General features: G+C 46.4%; 1 protein-coding gene and 1 long non-coding RNA gene across 5 annotated transcripts in view; one reads left to right on the top strand and one right to left on the bottom strand.

The window, feature by feature from the left end:
• Positions 1–26,309, top strand: part of ADAMTS9 (ADAM metallopeptidase with thrombospondin type 1 motif 9) — an 87,183-nt gene that overhangs the window by 39,608 nt on the left and 21,266 nt on the right. For 3 of the 4 annotated variants that reach the window (XR_008233402.1, XM_052776340.1, XM_052776344.1), the window contains 10 exons: positions 691–901; positions 1,669–1,833; positions 2,972–3,136; positions 4,007–4,126; positions 5,903–6,007; positions 6,153–6,320; positions 6,516–6,800; positions 7,453–7,614; positions 8,219–8,395; positions 22,176–22,343. Coding sequence is in view for 3 of the 4 variants with exons in the window: in XM_052776340.1 (XP_052632300.1) it covers positions 691–901; positions 1,669–1,833; positions 2,972–3,136; positions 4,007–4,126; positions 5,903–6,007; positions 6,153–6,320; positions 6,516–6,800; positions 7,453–7,614; positions 8,219–8,395; positions 22,176–22,343 (1,726 nt within the window). In the remaining variant the exon portion in view is untranslated. The remainder of the gene's footprint in view (positions 1–690; positions 902–1,668; positions 1,834–2,971; positions 3,137–4,006; positions 4,127–5,902; positions 6,008–6,152; positions 6,321–6,515; positions 6,801–7,452; positions 7,615–8,218; positions 8,396–22,175; positions 22,344–26,309) is intronic. The other variant, XM_052776341.1, reaches the window with a different exon arrangement.
• On the bottom strand, positions 19,927–22,382 carry LOC128136540 (uncharacterized). The gene is made up of 3 exons (XR_008233403.1): positions 22,269–22,382; positions 21,472–21,579; positions 19,927–20,302 (listed from the first exon to the last, which is right to left on the bottom strand). It is a non-coding gene; the product is annotated as an uncharacterized LOC128136540 (long non-coding RNA).

Raw genomic sequence — 26,309 nt, 5'->3', positions numbered from 1 at the left:
CGCCCCTGCAAGGTGTGGGGGGCAATCGGCTCCTGTTGGCTCCAGGGTCTCCAGCATCTCCCTGGATCAGGCCTCATGTCCAGCACCTCTTGCCCAGAGCTGGGGCTGGGGTTGATGCGAAGCAGGGGTCTGTCCCCAGGGGGGTCCTTGCGGGCCACCAGCCCCTGCTGCCCATCCCGGGAAGGAGGCAGCAGGGTGGGAACATCTCTAATCCCCGCCGACACCTCCGGGGCTCGTGTGTCATTACCTCGCGCTTCAGAGAGCTGAAACTGTTTTGCAGGCATCCTGCCTCTCAAGCCTGTGCAGATCGTTTTCCGATGCTGTGTTTTTCAGCTTTTAGTTTTTAGAGGCCAAGGTGGCACTCCTGCAGGGGAACGTGGTGTGGAAAGCCTTCAAAGCGCTGCTCCTTGCTTGGCCGTGGACTCCCCCGGCCTCCTTGCCACCACGCAGGGTTGCAGTGTGGCTTTGCTGCCTGTAAGAGGGATGCGATGACGGTTCCTTTCCTGCCAGAAGCAATGCCAGGGTTAATTGCCTCAGATTTTCGGAAGCCACAAAGCATTGGGAAGTATTACAGAGAGCCAAAACTTGCAGTTCAAGAGCATATATTCCTTCCTTACATCAAACACCCTTGAGCACATTACGTGCAGAGTCCCAGAGCCCTACGGCTGATGTTTGCTCTCCTCGGCTCAGATGGCACATCGCGAGGAAGAGTGAGTGCACTGCCCAGTGTGGGCTGGGGTACCGCACGCTGGAGATCTACTGCTCCAAGTACAGCAGGCTGGAGGGGAAGATAGAGAAGGTCGACGACCGCTTCTGCAGCAGCCAGCCCAAGCCGAGCACGAGGGAGAAGTGCACAGGAGACTGTAACGTGGGAGGGTGGAGGTACTCAGCCTGGACCGAGGTAAGGGATGCTCGGTGGCACGGCGAACGCTGTCTCCTCCTTGCACGGGGATATGTCAGGCTGTTTAGCTTGCAGACAGCATATATATAAAAGTTGGCCACAGTGATTCTGCTTCTGTTGCTTTTCCTGGAGGACACTGTAGTCCAAATCAGCCTGGTACTCCTTATTTTCCACTGCAATTAATTTGTGCTTTTAGGCATCCCAAGGCCTGTCTTCATTACGCTAAGCTTTGCTGGCTGTCTTCTCCCATCAGAGCCTGCACTGCTGCCAGGAGTTGGGGAGGACATGTTACTATCTGCAGAGGACTTCTGAAATTTGTTTCCTTTATACTTTTTAGCTTTTCTATGAACAAGAAAATTCCTGAATGCAGCCCTGGCACTGAGAGAATGCCGAGCCTGGGGCTTTCCAGGGAGGGCACGGTGAAGGGGAGCTGGCTGGTTAGAGGGAATTAATCTCTCCTAAAATGAGAACGAGCACCAGCCATTTGGGAGAACTGAAAGGCAACGCTTGTAAAAGTAATAATGGGGTTATAACCCGAAATGAATTTGTGAAACTCATTGCCGCGAGATTTTATTAAGCTTAGCAAGATTGGCTTTTTAAAGGAATATATAAAGTAACAGCCTGTTACTTAAAGTACAAATTGTTCTTCTGGAGGTTTTCTGTAGTCCCTTCGCAGTCCTGACTGCAAAGAAGGAGAAGGCAATAAATGGGCTCTCGGCCTGTAACCGGGTGGCAGAAAGTATTTACTCAGTGTCTCTCCCTCCCAGTGCTCCAAGAGCTGCGGCGGGGGCACGCGGCGGCGGCGAGCCATGTGCGTGAACACCTACAACGACGTCCTGGACGACAGCAAGTGCAGTCAGCAGGAGAAGCTGACGGTCCAGCGATGCAGTGACTTCTTGTGCCCCCAGTGGAAAACGGGCGACTGGTCCGAGGTAGGTGCTGGGCACCAGGGTGGGCTCACCCTGCTGGTCCTCCACCCAGAGGGGCTGGTGCCTGCAAAGAGAGATCTCTGTCCCTGCTCATCCCTCGTGTTTTGGTTCCGCCCCGGGTCGTGGTGGCACCTTGCAGAAGGTCTCCCTGAGCCCGTGCGCAGGCACCGAAGTCACTGGCCTTGTCGCCACTGGTCAACTGGCCATTTGCCTCCCCGCAAAGCCACACGGGGTTAGTTCCTCTCCAGTCCTGCAGTAACTTCTCCCCAGTTTTTCCACGGTTCCTCTGCACCTTTGGAAAGAAGAATACCTTCTGCCCTCATTTTCCCTTGAGATTGTCCTCGCGAGCCCTGACAGCTCTGGCTGTTGCTGGAGGGCAGGATTTCACCCTACTGATATCTTGCTCAGCCCTCTCTCTGCTGTTTATTACCATTACCTCTTCCGCTGCTGCTGGTGTCCTTTGCATTGCAACAAAACCATATCTTGATAGGCTCTTCCATGCAGCGGGACCTGGGATGCTGGAGAACAGTCTTCAAAAGCTGCTTGTCACCTTTGTGGCCAAATAGCTCTCGTTTCTGTGAATCGCTTTGTTTTAGGAAATGATGAAAGCAATTAAGTGGGAACAGGGATCGTTCTCTGCAAAATATCTGTCTTCTGGGTCGAGCTGCCGGCAGCCCAAGCCATGCCAGGGCAGTGGTAGGGGCATTTGCAGCCCGTGGGAGCCGAGACCCTTATTGCACACACTCGGAGCCGAGGAAGTTTTTTGCAAGCCTTCAGCACCCCGTTGTGCAGAGCTGAAGCCCAGTCGGGCAGTGCTGCGACTTTGCCTTACATCTCACAGCTGCTGGAAGTCAAGAGCCTTCGTGGTCTCGCTTTGCCCATTGCTGAAGGGTCCCAGCCCGGCTGTGCTCTCCTTGCTCCAGCCTCTGCTCTGGACCAGCTCCTCAGAGCAATCCTGTCTCACTGCGAGACACTCGTCTTTTCCAGAGCACGCGGTCATTAGCTAAAGAGCTGCCTATCAGCACCAGTTTTTAAGCAGCGGTTGCAGCGGGTCTCCAGGTTTATTTTTCAGCGCCGGGGCAGGTGCTGAGCTGGCAGCGCATCCCCGGCACCGTCTGATCTTGCGCTTTACTCCTCGCAGTGCTTGGTCACCTGTGGAAAAGGGCACAAACACCGCCAGACCTGGTGTCAGTTTGGAGAAGATCGATTAAACGACAGGTTTTGCGATCCCGAAACGAAGCCGGAGTCGGTGCAGACGTGCCAGCAGCAAGAGTGTGCTTCGTGGCAAGTGGGACCGTGGGGCCAGGTACCGTAGAGCCGTCACGGGGCTCTGGGCTGGTGGGACCTGGTTGCTGGTGGCCAAGGCTGGGCACTACCCTTTCATCCAAATTCAGTGGTGTAGCTGTGTTAATTGAATTGCACACCAAAGCAGCCCTCTGTTCGCTTGGGTTCAGCGGATGGGCAGCAATAACAGTACCTGCCCTTTGTGCTAAATTTAATCTGTGTCATCCTAAATTGGCTGTGATTTTCAAAAAAAGGGTTTCCAAGGTTATGCTCCTAAATCCATATTTAGGCATGTAAATGCATGGCCTAATTTTCACAGAGAAGCTGCTCCCATTGAATAGCTTTTGTTGCTTTTATTGTTTTCCAGTTTCTGGGTTGGTGAAGGGGGGGGGTTCTGTTAAAATACAAGTTGCTCATTTCTCCCAGAGTGTTCTGGCATCTCCTTTTCCACAAAGCTGTTAGCTCTTGACTTAAAAAAACTGCAGCAAACCCAGACCAGTTGTCCCATTCAGACTTATTTCCCACCAGCAAAATTATTCATTAGCCGCTTGTGCTACCGTGGGGCTGAACAACCAGTTTTAAAGAAGGCTCTGATGCGGGTTCTACCAGACTATGATTTACTGTGTGCAGCAAAGTAAATCATTTAAATGCTCGCACCTTCATTCCCAAGGAAGCAAGTGAAGCGTGCAGGGCTCTGGTGGGCGCAGTGAGTTAAAACTTTGACCTAATTTAAAGCTGAAATGCATGAAGTGGAGAGAAACCAGAAGGGAAGCTGGGTTTTATTTTTGCTGCTCATGCTACATGCCTAAACACAGGCTGGGCTGATTAATACTTTCTAACTGAAGCAGCTACTCAGACCCAGCACTTCTTTTTCCCGTCTGTCCCCTCCCAGTGCACAATGACTTGTGGCCAAGGCTACCAGATGAGAGCGGTGAAGTGTGTCATGGGCACCTACGTGTCAGTGGTGGACGATAGCGAGTGTAACGCTGCAACCAGGCCAACAGATACCCAGGTAAATCCTGCTGTCCCGTCTCCATCTTTTGCCAGCGTGCGTACGGAGGCATCCAGGCTGCAGCTTCAGGGGATGACTTGCTGCAGCAAAGGTTTGCCCTGAATGCAGTGTCTTGGTCTGCTATATGGCTGTTGGAAAGGTGCAGCACAGCACCCTGTTTTGGTAGAAGTGGGACAGAGAAGCTGTATTCGGGGAGTTCCCATCCCGAGCCTCTCCATGTGGTTAACCGTACACTCTGAGGCAGCAGATTGCCAAAAAGGCAACGGACGACTTGTTATGAGGGCATCAAGACTTCGTGGGGTAAAGATTACCTTTGCTTATGGTTTTTATCCATGGAGCTCTAGTCATAGGACGGGATGTGCGAGGGGCTGTCCAGATTCAGAGCTAATGCTGGTCTCCAAGAGCTCGTGAGCTAAAGAAGCAGCAGTAGATGAATATGGTAGGACAACCAGAGACCAGAAGGATAAGATGGCACAGTATTTACTAGCCTCAGAGGCTGGGGTCTGGGGTGCCTGGCTGCAGGCTGGGCTCCTTTGGCTGCAGGACCATTGCTGTGTGGTACAAATGACAGCTAGGGGCCATCGTTTCTTGTCTGCTGCATGTGCCAATATAGTGTATGTGCCAGCTACGGTTCCAGATGCATACACCCTGGCCGGATAAATTGAGAAATGTTGCACACCCTTTGCAAACATGCTGAAGAGGCTTTCCATGCTGTGTTCGCTGGTACTTGGAAGCAAAGGTGTAAATTCCCATTTCAAGCAGAAGATGTGTCCAGGGTGTCTGAAGGAGTTGAATAAAACAGAACATTACCATCTGTCTGTCATCTAGGAGAGTCGTAGTGCTCATGCCCTGCCCAGCTTCAGTCTTGCATGACTTCACAGAGTTTAACTAAGGCCACAACATTTAGAGAAGGGCTGTTTTTCCCATGTATGGAGATCAATTGCACTATAGTCAAGGGGTAACAAACCCGCTTGTCATCAGCCGTCATTTGGCATGCACATCTCCAATGTAAGTAAAATCATAGCAATGCGGAAATCATTTCTGCCATTTGTCAAGAGCCGCTCTGTTCCCTCGCAGTGACGATCAGTATTAATTTCATTTTTGGCAATGACTACTTGTAGGCTCATGGAGGAAAGTCATGGCTATTCATCATTTCTGTCGCCAGACCTCCCAGGAGGTCCAGACAGGACCAGAGTCCTCCTGTTAGGCACCGTACCAGGGCTGAGCAGAATGACATGCCTGTCCCCAAAACCTTGCATGCTTAGTGTGTGGTGAAGATCAGCACATGGATATAGGTGGTCTGGTGAGCTGCAGGGAATCAAAGGGCTGCAATCAGCTCAGCAGCGTAACCTTTATTAAGTGGGCTGCAGGCCTCGTGCTGAAGGAAGCGAGCTTTGAAGGGAGATGAAGTTGCTGCTTTGCAGATGTGTGTTCGTACCAGAGCTCTCGTAATGAACTTTCATATTTTGCCTCAAAAACATCTGGTTTTAATGCATGGAGATGGTACATGGTTATGGGAATCCCTTTTGTAGAGTTCCTCATAAAGTCAAAAGTCCACTGAGGGTTCTGCATATGAAGCCCTCGGGGTATTGATACCAAGTTTTGCTGATTTGCCAAGAGGACGCAAGGAGAAAGCCTGCCAACATGCAAGCATGCAGGTCACAGATTTTCAGGACGTTGCGTGTTGTTCATAATTACATTGAAGAGGAGGTGGTTTAACTGAAACATCTGCAAATTCTTTATTTCCCTCTTTTCCCTCATGTATTTCATGTACAGGACTGTGAAATAGCAGCATGTCCTCCCCATCCAAATAGTCCCGAAACCAAGAGATCCATATCAGGCATTCACAGGACACAGTGGAGATTTGGATCCTGGACTCCGGTAAGCGTGTGTCGTAATACTTTCAGGATTATTTTACAGTAGACCATGTGATATTTTTAAGTGCATTTGACCAACTTTTCGTTCCAAAGCCCTTGTAATATACGTCAGGAAACTTTCTAGTGGAGTGCTTGTTGCTCTTCCCTAGTGTTCTGCAACATGTGGGAAGGGTACCCGGATGAGATACGTCAGCTGTCGGGATGACCAGGGCTCGGTGGCCGACGAGTCAGCTTGTTTCCACCTCCCGAAGCCGTCAGCCACAGAAATGTGCACCGTGACGCCGTGCGGGCAGTGGAAGCCCTTGGAGTGGAGCTCTGTAAGCATCACGCTGTCTCTTGCAGGAGAGCCTTATAGACCTCATTGCTGGAAATGTGTTTCGTTAATCTGTCACACTTGCCCTTTTCTAAGTGGGGAGTTTAAGGTTTTCTGCTGTTCATTATTAGCAATAGCTGTCTGTCTGATTTTCAAAGCTGGAAACATGACTGTGTCTCCTTTTCCCACTGTAATGCAGTGCTCGGTGACTTGTGGTCAAGGTAAGGCAACGCGACAAGTGATCTGCATCAATTACAGTGACCAGCTGGTGGATAGGAGTGAGTGCGATCCAGACGACCTCCCTGCCACCGAGCAAGACTGCTCCATGTCTCCTTGTCATCCAAACAGCCACGACTACGGCAGGCCCATCCACCCTTTCCTCTATCCGGATCATCGCCTGAAACTGCACCCTGGAGGCAGCCCGAACCGAAACCGTGCGCATATACCGGGAGGCAATCAGTGGAGGATTGGCCCCTGGGGTGCTGTAAGTGCCCTGATTTTCTTATTGCTGGGGTTTGGGTGTTTTTTTTCTTTTTCCTGGGCTAATCCAGGCTTTTTTTAAAGTCACCACGCAGGGAAAAGAGAGATCCTTCTCCCTGCTGTCCGTTCACACGAGCAAGTGTTGCAGTAGGGCACAGGCATCACTTCTCAGCCTCTCACCCCTCGTACCTCCAAGGTTCTCTAGGCAGAAAGCTGATGGCATCATTTTCCATGAGGCAAAGGCCAACCTCTGCTTCTTGGCCGTCTCCCGGGACATCTACAGCTGTGTGGAGCTGTTGCCAAAGCACAGCAGAGCCTTAATGTCAGCTCCTCTCACCCCAACCAGTTTGCAGTGCTTTATCACGGAAGTCCCTAAAGGGAATTAAGCGCAAATGGGATGTCAAACACTGCATTCATTAAAGGCAGTGGGGATTACTCACCTGCTTAAAACTAGGCTCCTGTTTATTTTCTTTGCTTAGTCAGCACCTAAGTCATTGCACTGCTATTAGTAATAGCTGGGTTTTGAAGTTAATAATGCCTGTTAGCTGTATTAAATTTCTAGCGGTGCATTCCCACGGTTCAAGGCACTGGGAAGGAGCTGGGAATGCAGAATTATTCCTGGACTCAACGAAGCCGCGGGCAATTGTGTCTTCCAGTGCTCTAGCACGTGTGCGGGGGGGTTTCAGCGGCGGGTCGTGGTGTGCCAAGATGAAAACGGATACACCGCAAATAACTGCGATGAGAAAAGCAAACCCATGGAGCAGAGATCGTGCGAATCTGGCCCCTGTCCTCAGTGGGCTTATGGCAACTGGGGAGAGGTGAGTGCACCATTCATCCTGGGCTCCCTGCCCAGGGGAAGGCTTTCATTAGGGGGTAGCTGAAAAATGGGAGAAGAGGGGGATATGGCGGTGGCATTTATTAGAAAGATTGGAGCATGTAAGGCAGCCTCTGATAAATGAGTGAACCCTAGCAACTGCTTGGTGGTGTTTTCCTTTCCGTTCGTGACGGGAAAATTTTCTTCCCAGGCAAAAGCAAATTCTACAAAAATCGAGAGGTGGTTTGGTGTTTTTTCTTTTTAAGAGAAGTCTAGTTTAACTGAAGGCCCTTTTTCTTTAATAAAAACACTGCTCCCTTCTGAAAATTCATCTGAGATGAACAATTAGAGACATAAACCTCCATTATCACATTGGGTCTGGCAATATCATTGTGAAGCAGCATGAACAGCTTTGGGAAGAGAGAAGCTGAAGGAGCTGATGCCCCATCTGAGGCTCATGCAGCATTTGGGGGGGGATTTGGCCGGAGTGGGTTGGCTGGGAAGAGAAACAGCCGTCGGGTCTCGAGAGGTGCTAGTGCTTCGAGCAACCGGTTGGCAGTATTTTTGCTGCCCAGACGGTCATTGCTCTGTCCTCTGCTGACTTCCAGTGCACGAAGCCATGCGGGGCAGGGACAAGGACACGGCTGGTGGTGTGCCAGCGCCCTAATGGAGAAAGGTTTACGGATCTGAGCTGTGAAATCCTTGACAAGCCACCGGACAGAGAGCAGTGCAATGTGCAAGACTGTCCTAGAGATGCTGCCTGGAGCGCTGGTCCTTGGAGCTCGGTACGACCATAAACTCTTTCTCTTTGTGAACCGTTTTGTGGATATCCCGTAACAACAGATTTAATTTGCTTCAAACCAAGGTGCTAATGCTTCGTGTCTTAAAACTGCACTTAATGAGGATTATTGACAATATATTCAGAATAACATCTGTTCAGGAAGGGCTTACATTAGGGGAGCTCAAGTCCTTTAATTTAAAAGGCACTTTCTGCTAAGTAGCCACCTTTGTCCATTTTATTACACTGTGTGAGCGCTGTGCATTATGAGTCTTGGTTCTGACTGAGTTCTTTGCATATGGATTTAAACCTGGCATCTAAGCAGTACATTTCCATGAAGTTAAATTGTTCTGATACTTAAAGGTAATACTGCACTGTGCACCTACTGGCTTACCAGTTGTGTGTTCTCTGCCAAAAGCAAGATGACAGGGGAAAACGTGTACTAAATCGCATCAACTCCCAAGCATGTACAAGTGTGTATAGATGTGTGTGCGTGTCCCTACCTGCCCCCACACACAGCTATATAGAAACAGGTGTGCATTCACACCCGTGCTCTATTTCTATTCCTGTGTATATATACTAGAGCGTGCTGTACTGTGCAAAGGCACCTGTAAGCTATTCTCGTGCATCTCTCTAGTTCTGGAGAGTTATTGTCTGGCCTGATCTCCAGCTGCCGCTCTAGATATCATTAAGTCAGTAAGGGATCAGCAAGGTGGTGGAAGGCTTAAAGCCCTGGGAGTTTTCTCCTAACAAAATAGTGTTTGGAGCAGAGGTGCATTACGCTGCTCCTTTGCCGCTGGAGGAGTCTGCTACAGAGATGCTCTTGTGAGGGCAGAGCAGCCCTGAACCGCAGGGCTGGAATGCTATTTTGGGTCCCGCAGCTTTGAAATCCTCCCTGCCCAGAGCAGCGCCTTCTGCTCGGCGCGGAGCCCTGGCGCGCCAAGGCGAGCGCTGCCTGGGGCACTTCTGGCGTGCTGGAAACCACGGACCTGCCGGTTTTGGAGTGGCCTTCAAACAAATGTCAACCTTTATTGTGTATTTTGTTTTAAAAGTATTTGAAGAAGATTTAAAAAAAAAAAAAAATTTAATCTGACTCAAAAGCACTTTATAGGAAAAGGAAAAAGAGGCCTGTTTGTAATGTATTGGACTTCCTTAATTGTCACGGTTTGAAAAGTCGTCTTGCTAAAACGTAACCGCACTCTCGTTTCTGTGGGTGCTTTCAGTAATGTGGATGCCTTCAGTAACACTCCTCAATATTTTTATCATACCTCAGTGAATTATGCAATAGCCATAAAACTGCTGAACTGGTGTTTATACGGTGCTTCACCAGTACAAGGGACATTGATATGAAATATTTCATCTGAGGTGCTAATGGATCACTTGTACGCTGATATAGTTGGTGCTAAAAATGAGCGAGGTGAGCTAAGCAGAGCTAGCAACGCGTGCGGTGGCTTCCCCGCAGAATTACCGGCTGGGAGTTGCTGCCAACCTTTGTTACCTGTGCTGGACCATTTGCAAGAACCAAAGGTGGGACAGAGTTGTGTTGCATTTTGGTGTCGCTCAGCGTTCAGTCTCTTCACAGCTATTCAGGAACAGGCTCCAGGGCTGCGTCTGCTCCTCTTTGTTGGAAATGCAGGGTGCAGTCCTGTATTTTGGTTTCGGGTTGGGTGGTTTTTTTTTTTCACCCAGGAAAAATACCCTTGACTCTACTAAGTTGTATTAACCTTGGTGGGTTGTCCTTGCTCAGTCTCCTGGGAGCGGGTGGGATGTGGGGCAAACAGGCAGAGGGCAGGGGCATCCTATCCTGCCTGCAGCATCTCCTCCGTGGGTGACGGGGCTGCAGAGCTGAGCCCCAGTCGTTGCCACAAAGTGACTTGATTTTTTTTTTTAGTCTTATTACCAAGGTGTCCTTTGGCTCTGATGTAGGGGACCCCAGAGCTGTTTGAAGACTGAATTGTATCTATGGGGTCAACAGGGCTTCGTGTCCCTCCTGCAAAACACTCCACATGTATGTCTACCTCGTGCTACTACTGTAGGTAGTAACGTCCAAACTTTTTTTCTTTAGTGTGGTATTGCCTGGATTTGCTTTAGCTCTGTCATTGGTTGCAAACATCATTCTGTAGCTGTACATACTTCATCTGTTGGGATGGAGTGTCACTACCATATTTTTTTGGTCACTTTTGAAACAAGAGTATAGTATTAGCTGAAACTTTTCAGCAGTATGGATTTATGTATTTATGTAAAAGTGTATTTATTTTTCCAATATTGTTATTTAATTTTATATAAATATTGCATACATTTACAATGTTTAATGTTAATGTTGAACAGTGAAAATTAAAGACAAGTAGAATGTAATCATAAATGAATTTGTATAATGATTTCTTGAGTCTTTCGCTAAATTAAGATCATATACTTAGTTTTGGTAACTTCTACTAAATTTTCTGAAATGGTACTGCAATGTTCCATCTCTTGACTCACTTTTCTTTTACTTGCTTTGTTCTCCAACAGAAACTGTCATTTTCAATAATTAAACAAACACAGTTAAAAGCGTATGAATTACAAAGTTTGGATAACTAATTTCTTGCAAGCATCTGATTGGCTTAGCTTTACTCGAGTTTCAGTGAAATTAGTACTATAAAATACATACAAATTAAAGCAGAGAGAGTCTGAAGAGTCCAACCCACAGTCCTCAGGTGAAATTCCACTGGGATTTTATACAGTAAACAAGTGATTTTATCTGGCTGGTTAAATCCAGGTTTTAAAGACATAATTAAATGAATAAACAGATTCTGTATGTAAATGATAATTTTATAACAGGAGACTGGTGAGATGCCTTGTCATTATAATGTATGTTCAAAGAGGACTAAGAGGAGGTGACACTTTTATTTCCATGCTTATTTAAGAACATGTATTTAAACACTGCGGAATTGTACGCCGTGTGATAGACCTGACCTTTTTATTAAAATAATGCTTTAGAAAACATGCAGAGACTGTCACCAGGATGCAAAGAGTGTGTTTTCTCCTCTGAATGCCTTATGGTATGAACACAGATCTCCATACATGCTCTCGAATACCGAGAGGAAATCTCACCACGTTCTCCAGAACGAGGGAGATATTTACAGGGAGTATTGCCCATCGCTTCACTTAAAACCTGAGGCTGAATCCACTTCTCTCGGAGCAGATCTGCTCCTTGCAATGATGTCTGTGAAATTTGGAGTTTACCATAATATCCAACTGTATCCTGATACAATTTATGAATAATGCTGAATTAACTTGTCGTGGGCTTCTCATTCTTTCCAAGTTAGGAAATGAGCACAGATAAGCTAAAACAATTATATCTCACAGCACCCTATCCTGGTTCAGTCGGGTGACTCATTTGAGCTTCGCGGCACTGGGACAGTAATTATTTGACTTTGAATTGTTGAAAATGAGCAGGTGGGTTTGGGGATTTTTTGGTTGGTTGGTTTTTCCCGGAAAGTATTATAATCTTAAAAGTAATCTGCTTTGTCAAGTACTTATCGCTTTTGGGTATCAAAAGTTCTAGCTGCTAATGCAATGGTTGTGTAGCTCTTAGTGCCTGCAAAATGGCGGTCTGTGCTTCCCACCTCCTTATCGAATAGGCAGAAACGCTGGTATCTTAATCTTTGAGGGCCTTTTGATCTAACAACGAAGAATTGGAAGCTTGGCGTAAAATAATTAGAATATTAGCTGGCTAAGCTCCAAACTCTGTTACTATCAATGTGAATTCAGGTCTGGGTTAGGACACCGTTGCTGCATCCTCTTAGCTGGAAGCTGGTGGCATTGATGGCTTTGCAGGGCTCTTCAGCTGCACGCAGGGACGTGGGTAGCGGCGAAGGGGCTCTGGACTTGGTGGGAAGCGGGAGGGCTACCTGGCCAACGCCTCTGTCAGGGAGCCGGCACTCAGGAGTTTTAATCTTAGAATTGGTGTCGGTGGAAAGTTCAGGTTATTTGTATTTAATTCTGTCAAAGCCCCAACGCGTTGTTTACAAAATACCTTGCCCACAAAGCTGGCTGAAAATAGACTGTTCAACAGCAATATTCTCCATGTCGTTGTTCTGGTAACATTCTTAGCAGGCAGGATGTCAGCTCTTGCTAACGCAGAAGTGATAACCAGGGGCAGATTTGGTTGCAAGTGTTTATAACTGCTGTTCTCTTACTTTCTTCTGCAGAAAATGAATTTGCTGTGACAGCAGCATTACTGAGCTGCTGCATGATTCCTTACACATGTTTTGCAATAACAAAGCCATCCTTGAAGATGAAATGATAGGCACGCTGAACTCTCCAGTCACTCAGTGATTCACGTTGCTTTTTCTGTCCTTCATTCATACGATGATGGTTTAGGCTCTGAGACTACGACAGCAAGTCTGTATTTCTCTGTAGTGCCAGGTATTATTGGAAAGCTAATAAAAACAATCCTACCCCGAGAGCCTGTGGGGGAAGGACAAATGTTGCTGCAGCAGAGGAGGGCTGCACGTACGGTCCCAGCACCCGTAACCCAGGCAGAGGGATGCACTGGGTGGCTTTAGAAAAACAGGTAGAAATAGATGCCTTAGTGAAGATTGAATAAAGCTGATCCAGACCAAAATGAGAACTTGGTAGCCTATGCATATCCCCAGCTATCTGTCTGAAGCTGTCTCCGTCTCAGAGCTGTTTACTGTACGCTTAGGCTGGCCCACCAAGGCGGCTGTCCCTTGGGTTCCTGGCTGTCTCCCCTTTAGGATCAGTCAGACCGCCTGACTCCGGGAAGTCCCAGTTCAGTGTGCTGATGAAAGGCAAGTAGTTGTCTGCTTTGGTTCCCCAGTCAGAAAAAGGCCTTTGACAGTGCAGACCTCTTTGCTTTTGTTTAAAAAAGCAAAGCAGACCCATTTCAGCCCTTCCCTGTACTCCCTGCTGTGTGTCACCAGTCCAGAGCATCCCACCGCCAGTGCCCAGCTTCAGCCACCCTCCAAAACTGCGCATCCCTGGGTGACAGCTGGGGAGGGCAGAGCCGTGCCAGCCGTCTTACCATCCACATATTCACTGCCTCGTGCCCTTCTCAGAGCTCATCTCGGAGAGTAAATGCAGTTGGGGTTTTTGTTTGAAGAGTTTCAGCCTGTTGCTCCTCTGGGGCAGCAGTGATGGATGCTCCTGCAGCTCTTTCCTCAGCTCAGTGCCCGCCGTCCCTGCTGAGGCTTAGAGCCACAGCTGGTGGCTCCAAGCTGGTTACAAGTGCATGAAGCCAGTGGTACCCAGCTGTCTGGTAGAGGAACATCACTTTATTCCTCTCTTGCTAGTCTAAAATCTCCGATTTTTATTTTCCTTTCCATTTTTGTTGTTTGCTTATCATCACCATCTTTCATTGCTACTTCTGTTTCTCCTTAAATAAGGAGAACTATATAGGTATACTTTTGCTATTGGTTCTGCTGTCTCCTGTTTGCTAGTGTTTATGCTCCAAGAGCAGGATAACAACCATCGAAGCCCGTCTGCTACACCGCAGGTGAGGGACCACCCTGTGGCACCGTGTGCTTAACGCTGAGCCTGCACTTAAGTGCTTTCCTGGATCGACTCCTTGCAGGACTGATTTCCTGCAACTTGATGCTCAGCTTTTGCAATCCACACTCCTCCCTTGCAGGCACCTGTTAGTCTTTGCACCGGTTGTGATCTGACCTGGTGGTTAAATCTAGTGTCTTTTAGTCTGATGGAGAAGTAAAAGGACTGGGCAGCAGTGTCCCCTCTAACCTCCCTAATTCCCTGGGAAGTAGCAGGGTAATGAGCTGCAGAGAATGGCCAGTCTCGTCTGCTCTCCTTTGATAGCGTCTTCTATTGCCACTGCCAGGACAGATGTGAGCTGGACCAGTGGTTAGACTCAGGAAGGTTATTTTCTTGTATCTAGGATCTCTTCTCTTCCCCCTACTCCCAGATGATGCATCTTTCCCAAGTTCCTCACTGCACCTTCTCACTCGGAGCAGGTAACTCTAATAGTACTCACTGATGTTTCTTACCGTGCATAGTCCAACCCATGCTTCTGTCCTAACTTACTGTAAAATACTTGCCTTTCTCCTCCCAAAGAAGTACAGTGGCTGTTTGGCTGCATTTGGTGTGCCTTCCGTGGTTGCCTTTTTACGCCTCCCCTCTTACACATTTTCTCAATGAGACGGTCATTCTCTAGGCTGTGTACAGCTGGCCTGAACTTGAACAAGTGATGGGACTGCTGTTCAGCGATGACTGGCTTCAGCTTTTGTGTCATGGGTGGCCCATCCATGGCTGCTGACTTCATAAAGTCTGTAGACCTCCTATACAGGCACATATGCGCACACTCACACACCCAGCAGAAATAAAGCAATAAGTAAGAGGGCAATTGCTGGGAATATTTGTCTCCCAAAGCACTGGCTTTGAGTGCAGTAATTGAAATATGCATTAGACTGCAGGAGACACATTAGAGCAGTGACACGCTTTCAGGGATGAGCTGTGAAGTTCAGCATCTTCAAGCAGATCCCTGAGCTGGGCGTTAGGAAGTCTGCATGCGTTTCTGCCCATACTCCAGATTCACAACGTATACCCCAAACTGCAATAATTGCTGTTGCTCAGATCCTAGGCATTGTAGCATTTAGAAACAAGGATGTGTGATGATGAGGGACACTAAGCACAAAGACATTTACTGTGTTTCTAACTTTCCTGGTGAGTGATTTGTGAAGTCATTAAGGAAAAATGATGTAGTCAGTCTTGTTCCAAAGGCACTTAATGCTCTATTCATATTTTAATTTTTACTAGCTCACGTGGGAGGCGAGTGAGCCAGCAGCATGGATGAAAATCTGTCTGATGCCCAAGACCGTATGCAGGCTGACAGTATTTGATCCCTAGTGCATTAATCCGAGATTTTTCTTTATAAAACCTGGGAGCAGGAAACCTCCCAACACTCCTGCAAACTCCTGGTGCGATGCATGTCTGTGAAATAGGGCTGACGTTCCTTTGCAAGCTCTTTACTTTGTGTTTCACTCCATCCGACACGGAGAAGTCCTGTTTTTGATTGGGACTTCTAAATGGCGTTATAATACAACCGTTCACTGAAAATATGAAGTGTCAGTTAGCCTAGGCTGCTTGCTGCTTCAATTGCTACTCTCCTAAAAGTGCCACAGCATGGAAAATAGGCTTCATCAGTGCCTTCCACATTCCATTATACCGGTGTCCTTGGGTAGCTCACACATCTAATTTGAGGAAATGCCAGCTAACACCTCCCTCCCTCCCTGGAGAGACCTGCCAGTGGCTATTTAGGGGCTTTTGCTTGTTTGTTGTTCAAGTTAAATAGCGTGGAGCCAGGCAGGGACATATCTTTTAAGGCAGCTTTGTGTGTTCTGAGCCCTGCTGATTTCTGTACCTGGGGAAGCCTTTGTATGGGATGTGACAACAGGGCAAGTGAAAGGGGGGGAGAAGGTGCTACTTACTAGGTGGATGCTGTAGAAGAGGAGATGCATGGCTTCTCCTCCTGCTGCGGTTACCTGCTTTTCTCCCACGTATCTTGTGAGGTTTCCCAGCTCAGGGAAATTACTGTATTGACTTCAGAGCTCAGGCCCTTAAATCTTGCAGGTGTTAAAGAGCGCAAGAGCATCCTTTTCTCTGGGCAGTCTGTGCTGCTGGAGGAATGGGCTCCAGACACACCAGCCTCTTCCCTCTGCTGCAGCAAGACATCAAGTTTTTGAGAAATTTTCTTTTTTCCTTTTTAACCTGTTACGAGACATCATCTGAGGTCACTCACCAGTCTCTGCAGCTTGGTTTGGCAGCAGGAAGGTGAAGGTTTAGTGAATTGTTTTATTTTTCCCTTTTGCAAATAATCACTTGGGAAAATCTGTGCCTCTGCTGCAGAGCTGAGCAGTGCAGCTGGAGGATGGAGACCCCACATGCACTGAGCCAGCATGGATGTTCTCTCTCCGCCCGTGCCTGGGGCGAGGAATGCTCCTGGGGACAGTGGGGCAAAGCCTGCTCTTGGGCACACCAAGGGCTGCCCTCCGACTCTGCGAGGGCTCCTTGGGATGTTTCCACAGGGGTTCTGGGCAATGCTTACCAACATACTTGGACTACACACTCCAAAATCCCTAAAGTTCATGTCTTTTTTTCAATCCTCCCATTTCTCTGGGGAGTCAGCACGGATTAAGTGTCTCTAAAGCCTCTTTTAAACTGCAGTGCAGTGCTTTGGTGTGTTTTGCTCAGGTCTCTGGTCCAGTTGCCCTTCCTTGAATGTAGAGACCACTCTTCCCTTTTAAATGTACAAAAATCAGATATATTTTCTGGCCTTGTACCAGCTAAAATCACCATGACCACACACTCCTAGCAGCCGTGTGCATTAAGGTATGGCTCCCTCTTACAGTTTTGCAGGAAAGGAAAGCCTGGCTGGGTGAATCCTGCCCCGCAGTCTGTGTTCCCACCCCGCAGGCATGGACCTGCCGATGCAGCCAGGTGTGAGACCGCGCTAAAACAGGTCGGTGGAAGGAACAGGGTTTCAAAGCGGCAACAAATATTTCCTAAATATCTCCTAAAGTGCCGCAGCCACTGGAGAAACCATAGCATGGAGCTGCGCCCTTGGTTTAAGCCTTGTTGCTTGTCTCACTGAAGCCAAGAGAGTTACCTGCTAAGATACCTTGCTGTTGTGAGGCTAATTAAGTTAGTTTGGATGCCACAGAGCCTCTGTTGCTGGATAATTCACAAAGGCTCAGGCATTTTAAGACTTCTAGTGAAGGTTCAGCTGGCAAGTAATGATCCAGGCTTTCCTCAGTGGTGTGTCTTCTGATGTCCCTTGTGCTCGAGAGACTTCAGAGCTACAGAAGTCACAGTGCTGTGATTTCAGCATCTGATAGCAGCAGTGTAAGTTATAGTAAGAGCTGACGTAGACTGTAAGGATGCTGAAATGTAACTACGAGGATGCATGGTTGGGCTCTTCTCATAGCTGGAGAAGTTTGCTGACATCCAGGAGCAGAGCCCCCCACGGAAAGGGGATGTAAAGCATTGTAAGGCTCTGTCATTTTTCTGCTTTATTTCATCCAGCACATGTTTCAGCTCAGATTGTTGGAAAGGATGAACGAGGGCTTACTTACGAGCACTTACTTTCCATATAATCCTTAATGTGTGGAAATCTAAACCTACAAGGCTTGATTTTAATTTCCTCCAAAAAGTTGCTCCTGGCAGAATCTGCCATTTTTAGACATTTTTAGTCTCATTCTTCCCAGCCCCCAGCCCTGCCCTTCATGAGCTATCAGAGCATACCTATCTTTGGGAATTCATTTGGTGATCACTGCAGCTTGCATTCATTACCTCAAATACCTCCCAAATCGTCGGCGGATGCATGGGAGGCCTGGAAAAGTGGTCTGACAGCATTTTCTGAAACTTTTCACTTTGGGGAGAGAATGTGCCCAGGTTCTTTCTGGTGGTTTGCTTTTCTGCCCCGTGTTAAGCTGCCCCTTCAATGCACAAAGTTAAGGAGAAGCAGAGCAGCTCCCTTTCTTCTTGACTTCTCTGCGCTGCCTCTTCACCAAGATTTGCTCATTTGTGCCCAGGGCTGTTGAGTTATTTTGGTGCCAGACAGACCTCGCTCCTAGCCCCCAGCCTGGCAGCATGAGCTCCCAGTGCAGAAGAGCAGGTCACAGTCTCCCACGGGAGGGTCAGAACCTGGGCACAACCAGCCAGAAATTTTGTACAAATTTTTAAGAGCTTTTGGGGTACATATTCTGCGGTTTTTTTCCTGCTACCAGCCCAGTGAATCAAGTAGCAGCCTTTCTATTTTACCGAGGTCTTAATGAACAAGATATCCAATCATCTTGCAAAATATCAGAATAGGAAATGCAGCAAGGGTTAGTTTAAAGCAATTTGCACATACTTGGTAAAACAGAATGATCTTCATCATTCCTGAACTCTGAAACAGAAAACAAATTTTTGCGGAAACAAAAACACAAGCTTGCCACTGTGCTAGAGCAGAGCGATGCATTGCAGGAGAGATTTAGCATCGTGTTCAGACCTTTCTGGAAACAGTTGTGGAAATATTCTTGTCGTATTTATTTAAACTTTTTTCTTGCATTTAGTTAAACTAGGCAGTTTTATTTGAAAAAAATCAGCAGCTTGCCAATCCCTGCTTCTTGGCATGTTAACAAAACTAATCATGCAATAAACATAAAACCATTAAATCTGTGCTCAAATGCTTTGATCCTAATGCTTTTAGGAAAGTCCTTTTGTTCTTATTCTCCATGTAAAGCACTAGGTGTGACTGTAGTGGTTTTAGGAGATAATAAAGGTTATAACAAGAGGAAGGTTTACGAGAGTGTTTAGTGTGATGGCTATAGCTGATTTTTTGAAATAGCTTTTCTCTACTATTTTATGTGCCACAATCATCTTGGGTTATTTAAGAAACAACACATGTTGTTTTTGCACCATCCTCGTGCCTGGCTGTCCTCCCGGGTTCACCCAGGGGTGCTATTTGCTGCCGTGCCTCAATCACGGGCTGGAAACAGCATTTCAGAGCAACGTTTTCCCACATTTGAGTGGAGGCAGAGGCAGGTTGACCATGGGCATGCCCAAGTGCACGTGGTCCTCAACTCTAGGAAGCTGGTTAGTGTAAAAAGTCAACACAGTACCTTGGCTACTACTTCAGGGCTGGATCCAGAGGCAATTAAAACCAGTAGAAGTCTTTCTGTTGACTGCAAAGAGCCTTGGATGAGGCTGCTATTCCACAGAGACCCACCTGTCCATCCCCAGTACTTGGAAGTATTCTCTATGGGGATGGGGGATAGGAAAGAAATTAAAAAAAAAAAAAAAGAGAAATATGAAAGGAGTGGTTTTGTCTGTGATATTCAAATGTTTTAAGGAAGGCAAGGTCAAAGCTTACCTCACTATGGTACTGGTATTGTTAGATACCGTAAGCAGGCGGCAGCGTTTGCAGCAATGAAGAGTCCTGCTAATGAAATGCAATGTTTCTCCAGGGTCTGAAATAAATGATGAGGCTGATGGCAGTAGCTAGGTGTATTGCTTCCCTAAGTCATATGGCATTGAGATGAAGCCCACTATTAAATTATTTGCTGCATGTGGCTCACATATGCTTAAAATCTACGTACCAAATGAAAGTTGGAAATACCTGAGAGGAATTAGAAGGCAGTTATGAAGTAGACTCGTTGCAAAGGAATTTTCAGTCTCTGATACTTGGTTACATTAGATTATTCAACCTCTTTTCTGTCAGTGCAAATGAGATCATAACTCACATGTACATGAAAGCAAATGGGTGGTTTAGATCTAAAAATGCACAGCCGCCTAACTTTGATTTATATTAAAGACAGACATAGAAATCGTTAATTCCAGCATCTTGGGAATTACATTTAAGTATTAACAAAATTAGGCAAATTATGCCTCAATCTCTGAGTGTACCAAGGTATGCATGCAGTCTTGTTGTTTCATCATGGGCTGGCAAGATAAATGTCAGAATCGGGCTCCACGCCAAAGTTAAGCAATTTGTAGAAGGGGGATAATAATTTTGGAAATTACTAGCACCATATTATTTGTGAGATCAAATATTTATCGACCAACTTCAGGTCCCCAGAAACATGCTTGTGTTGTTGCACAATATGGGTATTCTTCCTTTAGAATAAGTAGCGGATCCAATGTATTTTTTGAATTGGAGAGATGTGCAAGGCTGTACCGGCTTGGGATGTGGGGCAAGAGAGAGCGCTGATCAAGTCAGTGAATTTACTCTTTAGCTTTGGCTGTCACAGTAAAGTGGCATCAACCTGCATGGAGAGCGCTTACGGAGAAGCACTTGAATTTTCGCTAAAGCATCGGTGTTGGTATTTAGTCCAAAGATAGTAAATGGATGAAAGTATTAGAAGCTTACAACTGGGTTTGGTAGGATTTGACATTCCTTCTTGCTGCTGACGTTCATTGCCTAGGGAGAGACAGAGAGAGAATGAAAAAATGAGCTTCTGATGAAATTTGAAAGCTTATAAAAATAGGATAACATTAACTCAATCTTTTTCCTATTGATATTGAAGAAAAAAAGTGAAATTTATGAATCTGGGTAACTCGTGAAAGTCTTATTTTAGAACAAGGGACAGCATTTCCTCTGTTTCTCAGTGCAAAGTTGAATGTTACTCGCTGGGGGTTTTGGCCTATCTTGAAATTGGAGCTGGGCTCAGGAAAATTCAAGAGGCGGCCATCCCTGCTGCAGGCTCGTCTGGCTTCCCTGCCTCTCTAGGAGGAGCATCATTAATGGCCCTTAAACCCTCTTGATCACAAGGGACGTCAGCTACCTTTTGTCAATCTGTAAAGGTCTTGCAGCGGGAAAACAGCCTTTTTCAGAACACTGCTTATGCAAGCTTTTAAGCAGCAACGTCTGATCTTAGGAGTTACATCCAATTCTTTCCACCTTGGTCTGAACTTTTCTATTTTGGAGCATATTGCTGCTCTCTCGCTGGTTCTTTGTGTACCTCTTAACACAATAGGGACCGAATGAGTTGGAAGTAGTGCTGTAATTTAAAATAAGCACAGCTGTCAATGCATGTGCCAATTTCTATTCTAATGGATCTTCCAGAATTGCTACATATATAAATTGTAGTTTTTTAGGTTTGAAATGTTTTCATAGACTGGGAAGAGCTTGGGCTGTAATTTATTTCTTAGGAAATATACTGATGGAGTGGCTCCGAAATGAAGGAAGAAGCCTCATCTCTGCATGTTTGCTGCATTCTGAAAAGAAAGCAGAACATTTTATATTGAGAGATGGTTGAACCAGGGTGTTTGTGCTCAAGGATTAAACCAGGATGCTTGTGACATAGCATGTAATGACTTGCATAACATGTAATGAAGAAATTGAAGCTGAGTCTCTGGGTGCATCATGCTGAGTAAGAGGCTTGTTCTACACGAAACTGTCATATTAAATTCTTGTCGCGATTCCAGACCCCTTTGATTCCTAAGTCTTTTGGAGGAGACTAATCTGAAATCAAAGTGAAGTTGCTTGGGGTTTGCATGCCAGAAGTGGTCACGTTTGAAAAAGTTCAGTGAACCTGCAGAGGGAGGTTGAAATTAGTTGCTTCGCTACAAAGCTTACAGCTAACATACCTGCTGATCTCCTTTTTGCTTTGATTCGTCGGGCTCTGCCTTCTTGCCACCTTCTGAGTTGTTTTCAAAATGCATAAATCTTAAGGATGAGCATGTCCTGGTTTCAGTCTGTTTAGTAAAAAAAAAAAAAAAAAGGTAAATCAGTCTACACTGGTAAAGCAAACAGGAGCTTTAATACAGAGGACGTGGAAAGTCTGCATTTTTCTCTTCTGCCTTGTCCTTTGTGCAGTTATTTCCCTCTGTAAAGGTGTATATCACACTTTACTCTCCTGATTTACCAACATTTGACCTCCCTTTGTACCTAGGTAAATGGAAATCGTTCCTTTCAAGTTCTTCGAAGTAGATACTGAGGGCTCCTGTCTTGATCCCTCTAAGATGACTCTGCTCCTTTGAAACCACTGGAGCAATGCCAGGAATCCAGCCTGTTATCCCTGCTGAATGTCAGCTGCTTTCTTTAATTTGATGCTGGCATTTGGGGGGGCTTTGACCAAGAATATCATGCAATATTAAGTGCAAATGGAAGCATTTCCAGTGGTTCAATTCTGCCCTTCCGTATCCACTCCAGCTTTGTGTAGGGTGCCGGGGACCTGGGGATGTGCTTTTTGGTCCAGTTAAAAGAAAATGCCCTGGGTAGCCATGGCCTGTGTATAACCGTGTAGATGGCCCTGTGTGAAAGCTGATATGTTGTTACTTTATATTTACAGTGTTCTGTCTCCTGTGGAAGGGGCCAAAAGCACCGCAGTGTGTACTGTTTGTCAAAGGAAGGGAGGCATGTAGAAGAAGATTATTGCAAGCACCTTGCTAAACCCAATGTGCAAAAGAAATGCAGAGGGGGCAGATGTCCGAAGTGGAAAGCAGGAGATTGGGGACAGGTGAGACGTGTTGTGTACCCTTCTGCACCCTTTGATATTCTTCCTCTGTCAAATTGGTTAGAAGCTGGTTTTCCCATCACTTCTGTCCTCTTGAATTTTTCACGGGCAAAAGTTTTGGGCCAGATCCTCAGGTGGTGTAAAACAGTGTAGCTTCATGGACAGGAGTGGAGCAGCAGCTTAAAACATGGCAACTTGCTTTTAGTATCTATCTGAAAGCAAATTCCTTGTTGTATATTTTAAGTTTCTGCTAGAAAAGGCATCAGTATATAATATTAAAGAGAATCTACTATTTATTCGTGTTTTTAATATCATTATTATTTAAATATGTCACATCCCAAGCAAAATCTTCCTTAGTTTTGAGAAATCTGAAACTAATTTTATTATCAGCTTCCTGGGAAAGCCTAAAGAATAATCAGAGCTGTCCATTAAAAATGCTTTTCACTACCTTTTGTTTCTTAACAAGCTTATCGCTTGATTTTGCTTCATTAAAAAGTCAGACACTGATGCATAGAGCAGAGGCTGCTGGAAGTGTGAAAGTGCTTGAAGTTACTAAGCATCTTGTTTGCTGAAAGCATACCTTGAATCCTTGTTTTCCTGAAAATAATGTCTTTGTCATCCCCTTGAATCTGCTGCATCACATTTTTGTTTCTGAACCTTGCTTTCCCCTCTACCTCATTAGGGTGCTAATCAGCAGAATTATTGAAAATCCCAGACAAAATGAACTGTTAACTTGTAAAACATCATGTTCTCTTGTGGTCTGTCTTCCAAATTAAGGTACAAAACACCAGTTCTCGCTGTATGCAAGTTCCCTGAAAGATAAACCGTTAACACTGCTACAGGCACACATGCAAATGTTAGGACTAGAACAGCATACTGTTGTTTAATGTCGATTATTAAAAAAGACAATAAATCCATTGAAGTTCTTTGATTGTTTTCAGACTTGTATTTTTATTTTTAATGCTTACCTTTATATTCATAGGATAGGAGTCTTTGCCATTACGTGTGTAAAGGACAAAGTGTGCATTCACCATGGAAGTTCAGTTACTGAGGTCTGGGTCCTTTACCCAAGGCATGGCTGGGAGCACCCAGGTAGCCCTGCGTAGCCCTGTGAAATGCACGGTACTGCTCCCATATTGGAAATTAAGTCGATGTGATTACCTTTATTACCTGCAGGACCAAAACCTCAATTTTATACAGAAGCTAGACTGAAAAGAAACACGAGGCCATTAGATAGTCTTGTCATATCTGATTTGCATCTTATTTAAAGTGACTGTTCCTGAAAGCAATTTTTTACAGCTAATAATTGTAAACATAATAATGTAATGGTCTGTCGATTGCGTTAAAATACACTGAAGTTAATTGATAGAAGTGTTTTAAAATTTCCAACATTCCACTGCATGATCAGAGTTAATTTTATGCAAGTGGAGAAAGAAACTCAAGTTAATAGGAGGATGAGGTGATTTATGGCCTGAGGTAATCTCTTGTGACTAGGCAATTAAGGAATATTTGTATGCTAATGATAAGGCTAAGAATAGGCAGGCATTTCCAGGGGCAGCTCCTCAGCCCTTGTCCCTGATGCTGTAGGTGCTCAGCCAGCCGGTATCTTGCTTGGGGAAAAAATAAAGGAGTAGAAACACTCATTCTGCAATATCAAACTGGGCTTTTTAAAGCCAGATGAAATGCTCTGACATGGCTTCCTTGTGTCCAGATCCTCACTTGTGCTGACAGCGTTTCTTTGCCTGCAACAGATGAAGAGTTGGGGCTGTCAGAAGTTTGGAGCACCAGCCTTGGCCGTCCCTGCGAGATGTGTGCAGGGCTTGCACGGCTGTGCAAAAGATTTAATGCCTTAGAGCCGTGGTAGATTTAGGTGCTGAACTTCTCATAAAGGCTATGAAACAGGCAGGGGTTTGGCATTCTGAATACCCAGTAGATCAGGATCTAAATGGGCACGGAAACTCCGCATCACCTTCCCCATCACCGGTGCCACTGTTGAAAATAGGAGCCGTGATCAGTTTGCACTTAAATACTATCAAAAAAAGCTTTCTGAAGGTCTAATTGCCTCTGAAAGATAATCCCAAAGCTAAGCTGCTGTGAGCTGGCTGCCTTTTGTCCTGGGTAAACCAGCAAAAGTCTGCGTGAGAAATAAGGCAAGGTTTTCCCGTAGAAGTGCATCTTCCTTGTCGCAATATATGCGCAGGACCTGTTGTATGTACCTTTAGGGGTTTTCTTTCTTTCCTTCCTTCCTTCCTTCCTTCTGGGAAAAGGAATGATTCAAAAAATCAGGATTAAAAAAAAATACAGGAATGGTTAAAAATGAATCCCAGTCAGCAGTTGGCTAAGCTGGTGCTCTGCTCCCAGGTTTTTTTCTCTCTGGATGTTTTGTATTCAGAGGCTGGCTTAATTCTTTTCTAGATTGTTATGAATCTACTTTCCTGTAGCAAAGCATGTTTAATATATCTGTAATAATCAGAAGGGAAGAAAAAAGGCTTTTTCGCCAAGTTTTAAATGTGCTTGTGTCTGTGCTGAAATGTCAGATTTAATGTGTTTGCATCTCCTAAGCGGTATCAATTACGGTCATTTACCTTTCACTTAGCAAAAATACCAATATTTATTCTGCTGTCTGGTATTTACATATTTCAGCTACAGGCTGAAATCCAGCCCTGTCTAAAAACACAGGTAGAGCTTCCCTATAGCCGCGCTGGCACTCGGCAGTTTGGTGATGGACTTTCTCAGTGGAGAAAGGAGCACTCCTGGGAAAACGTATAGACTCCATTGAAAAGACAAATGGGCTGCCTGGCTCGTGGCATCCCGTAGGTGAATATATAAGTACAGCAAAAGTTGGCTGCCCCTAAACTGAATATCTTCTGGCAGCGTCAGCCAGCTGTATTCCCCAAGGTAGACACAGGTTGGCTGACCAGTATTCTGGATTAAAATAGCCAGGATGAAAATGGTGTTAAAACCCACCTTCTCTTGCCTCTGTAATAGGGCATAATGGCGTTATTTCGAAGCCAGCCATAAATCAAGCTAGAGCCACAGCAATACTGATGCTGCAGCACAGGCAGCGGGAGCAAGCACCCCGCAGAAGGAGATGCCTCAATCCCCTGCGAAAACTCCCGTGACCCCAACTCATCAACTTTTGCCCAAGCCGGGTGCAGCTGTTGCCCCCTCCTTATCAGGACCCCGGGCTCTGGCAGCAGCAATACCCTGCTGTGGCTGGGTCAGCCCCACCGCAGCCCTCCTGTGCTCCCAGGGCTGGGCTCACCTGCAGCTTCGTCTTTTCGGGTCGGGGCCACGCCGGTATTCCTTTCTCCTGGGCTGTGGCTGGATTTCACTGCGGCTGCCCTGCGTGTCTGGCCCCCAACTGCACCTAGGAAGCTTGTTCAGCCAAGAAAAGCCTCCCCTACATGCACTCTTGCAATTAGCCCCAGGGAGAGCTCTTTGCTTGCTTGCTCGCTTGCAGGAAGGGGGTTCAAATCTCTTCCAAGGGACGGTTCGGGACACAGCAGCCCTGGCCTGGGGTCCTGGGGCGGCTCGCTCCCCCACTGCAAGTCCTGCCACCGATTCGATCGGGGCGCAGCGCTTATCCTCACGGGCTTACACGGGGGCAAAATTTCACCCAGGCACGCGGTGAAATGAGTCTACGGCTTTGCCCAGTGCCATGCTTTGCCCTGCACAGCCAGGGACCAACCTCCCTCTCCCCAAATCTGCTCTGCCTGGGTGTCACACACAGCACACCCCCCCGTGGCAGAGCCACGGCGTGACTTGCGCTCCCTTTTCATAACATACCCAGGCGTGTGCTTTTTAGGTGGGTGATAAATGCAAACCAAAAAGCGTTTTAGAGCATGGTATGCATCCTGGTGTATATGTTTCTCCAAGTTTGTGGCCATTATTCAGTTTAACCGTCCCCTATGGAATGCATAGGACAAACAGCGCCGTTAATCACAGGGAGGCAGCGCAGCATATGGG

This window comes from Harpia harpyja, chromosome Z (genome assembly GCF_026419915.1).
Source record: "Harpia harpyja isolate bHarHar1 chromosome Z, bHarHar1 primary haplotype, whole genome shotgun sequence".
NCBI classification, from domain to species: Eukaryota; Metazoa; Chordata; class Aves; order Accipitriformes; family Accipitridae; genus Harpia; species Harpia harpyja.
The sequence above is the reverse complement of the archived record's forward strand: the minus strand, read 5'-3'. Positions and strand labels throughout refer to the sequence as shown.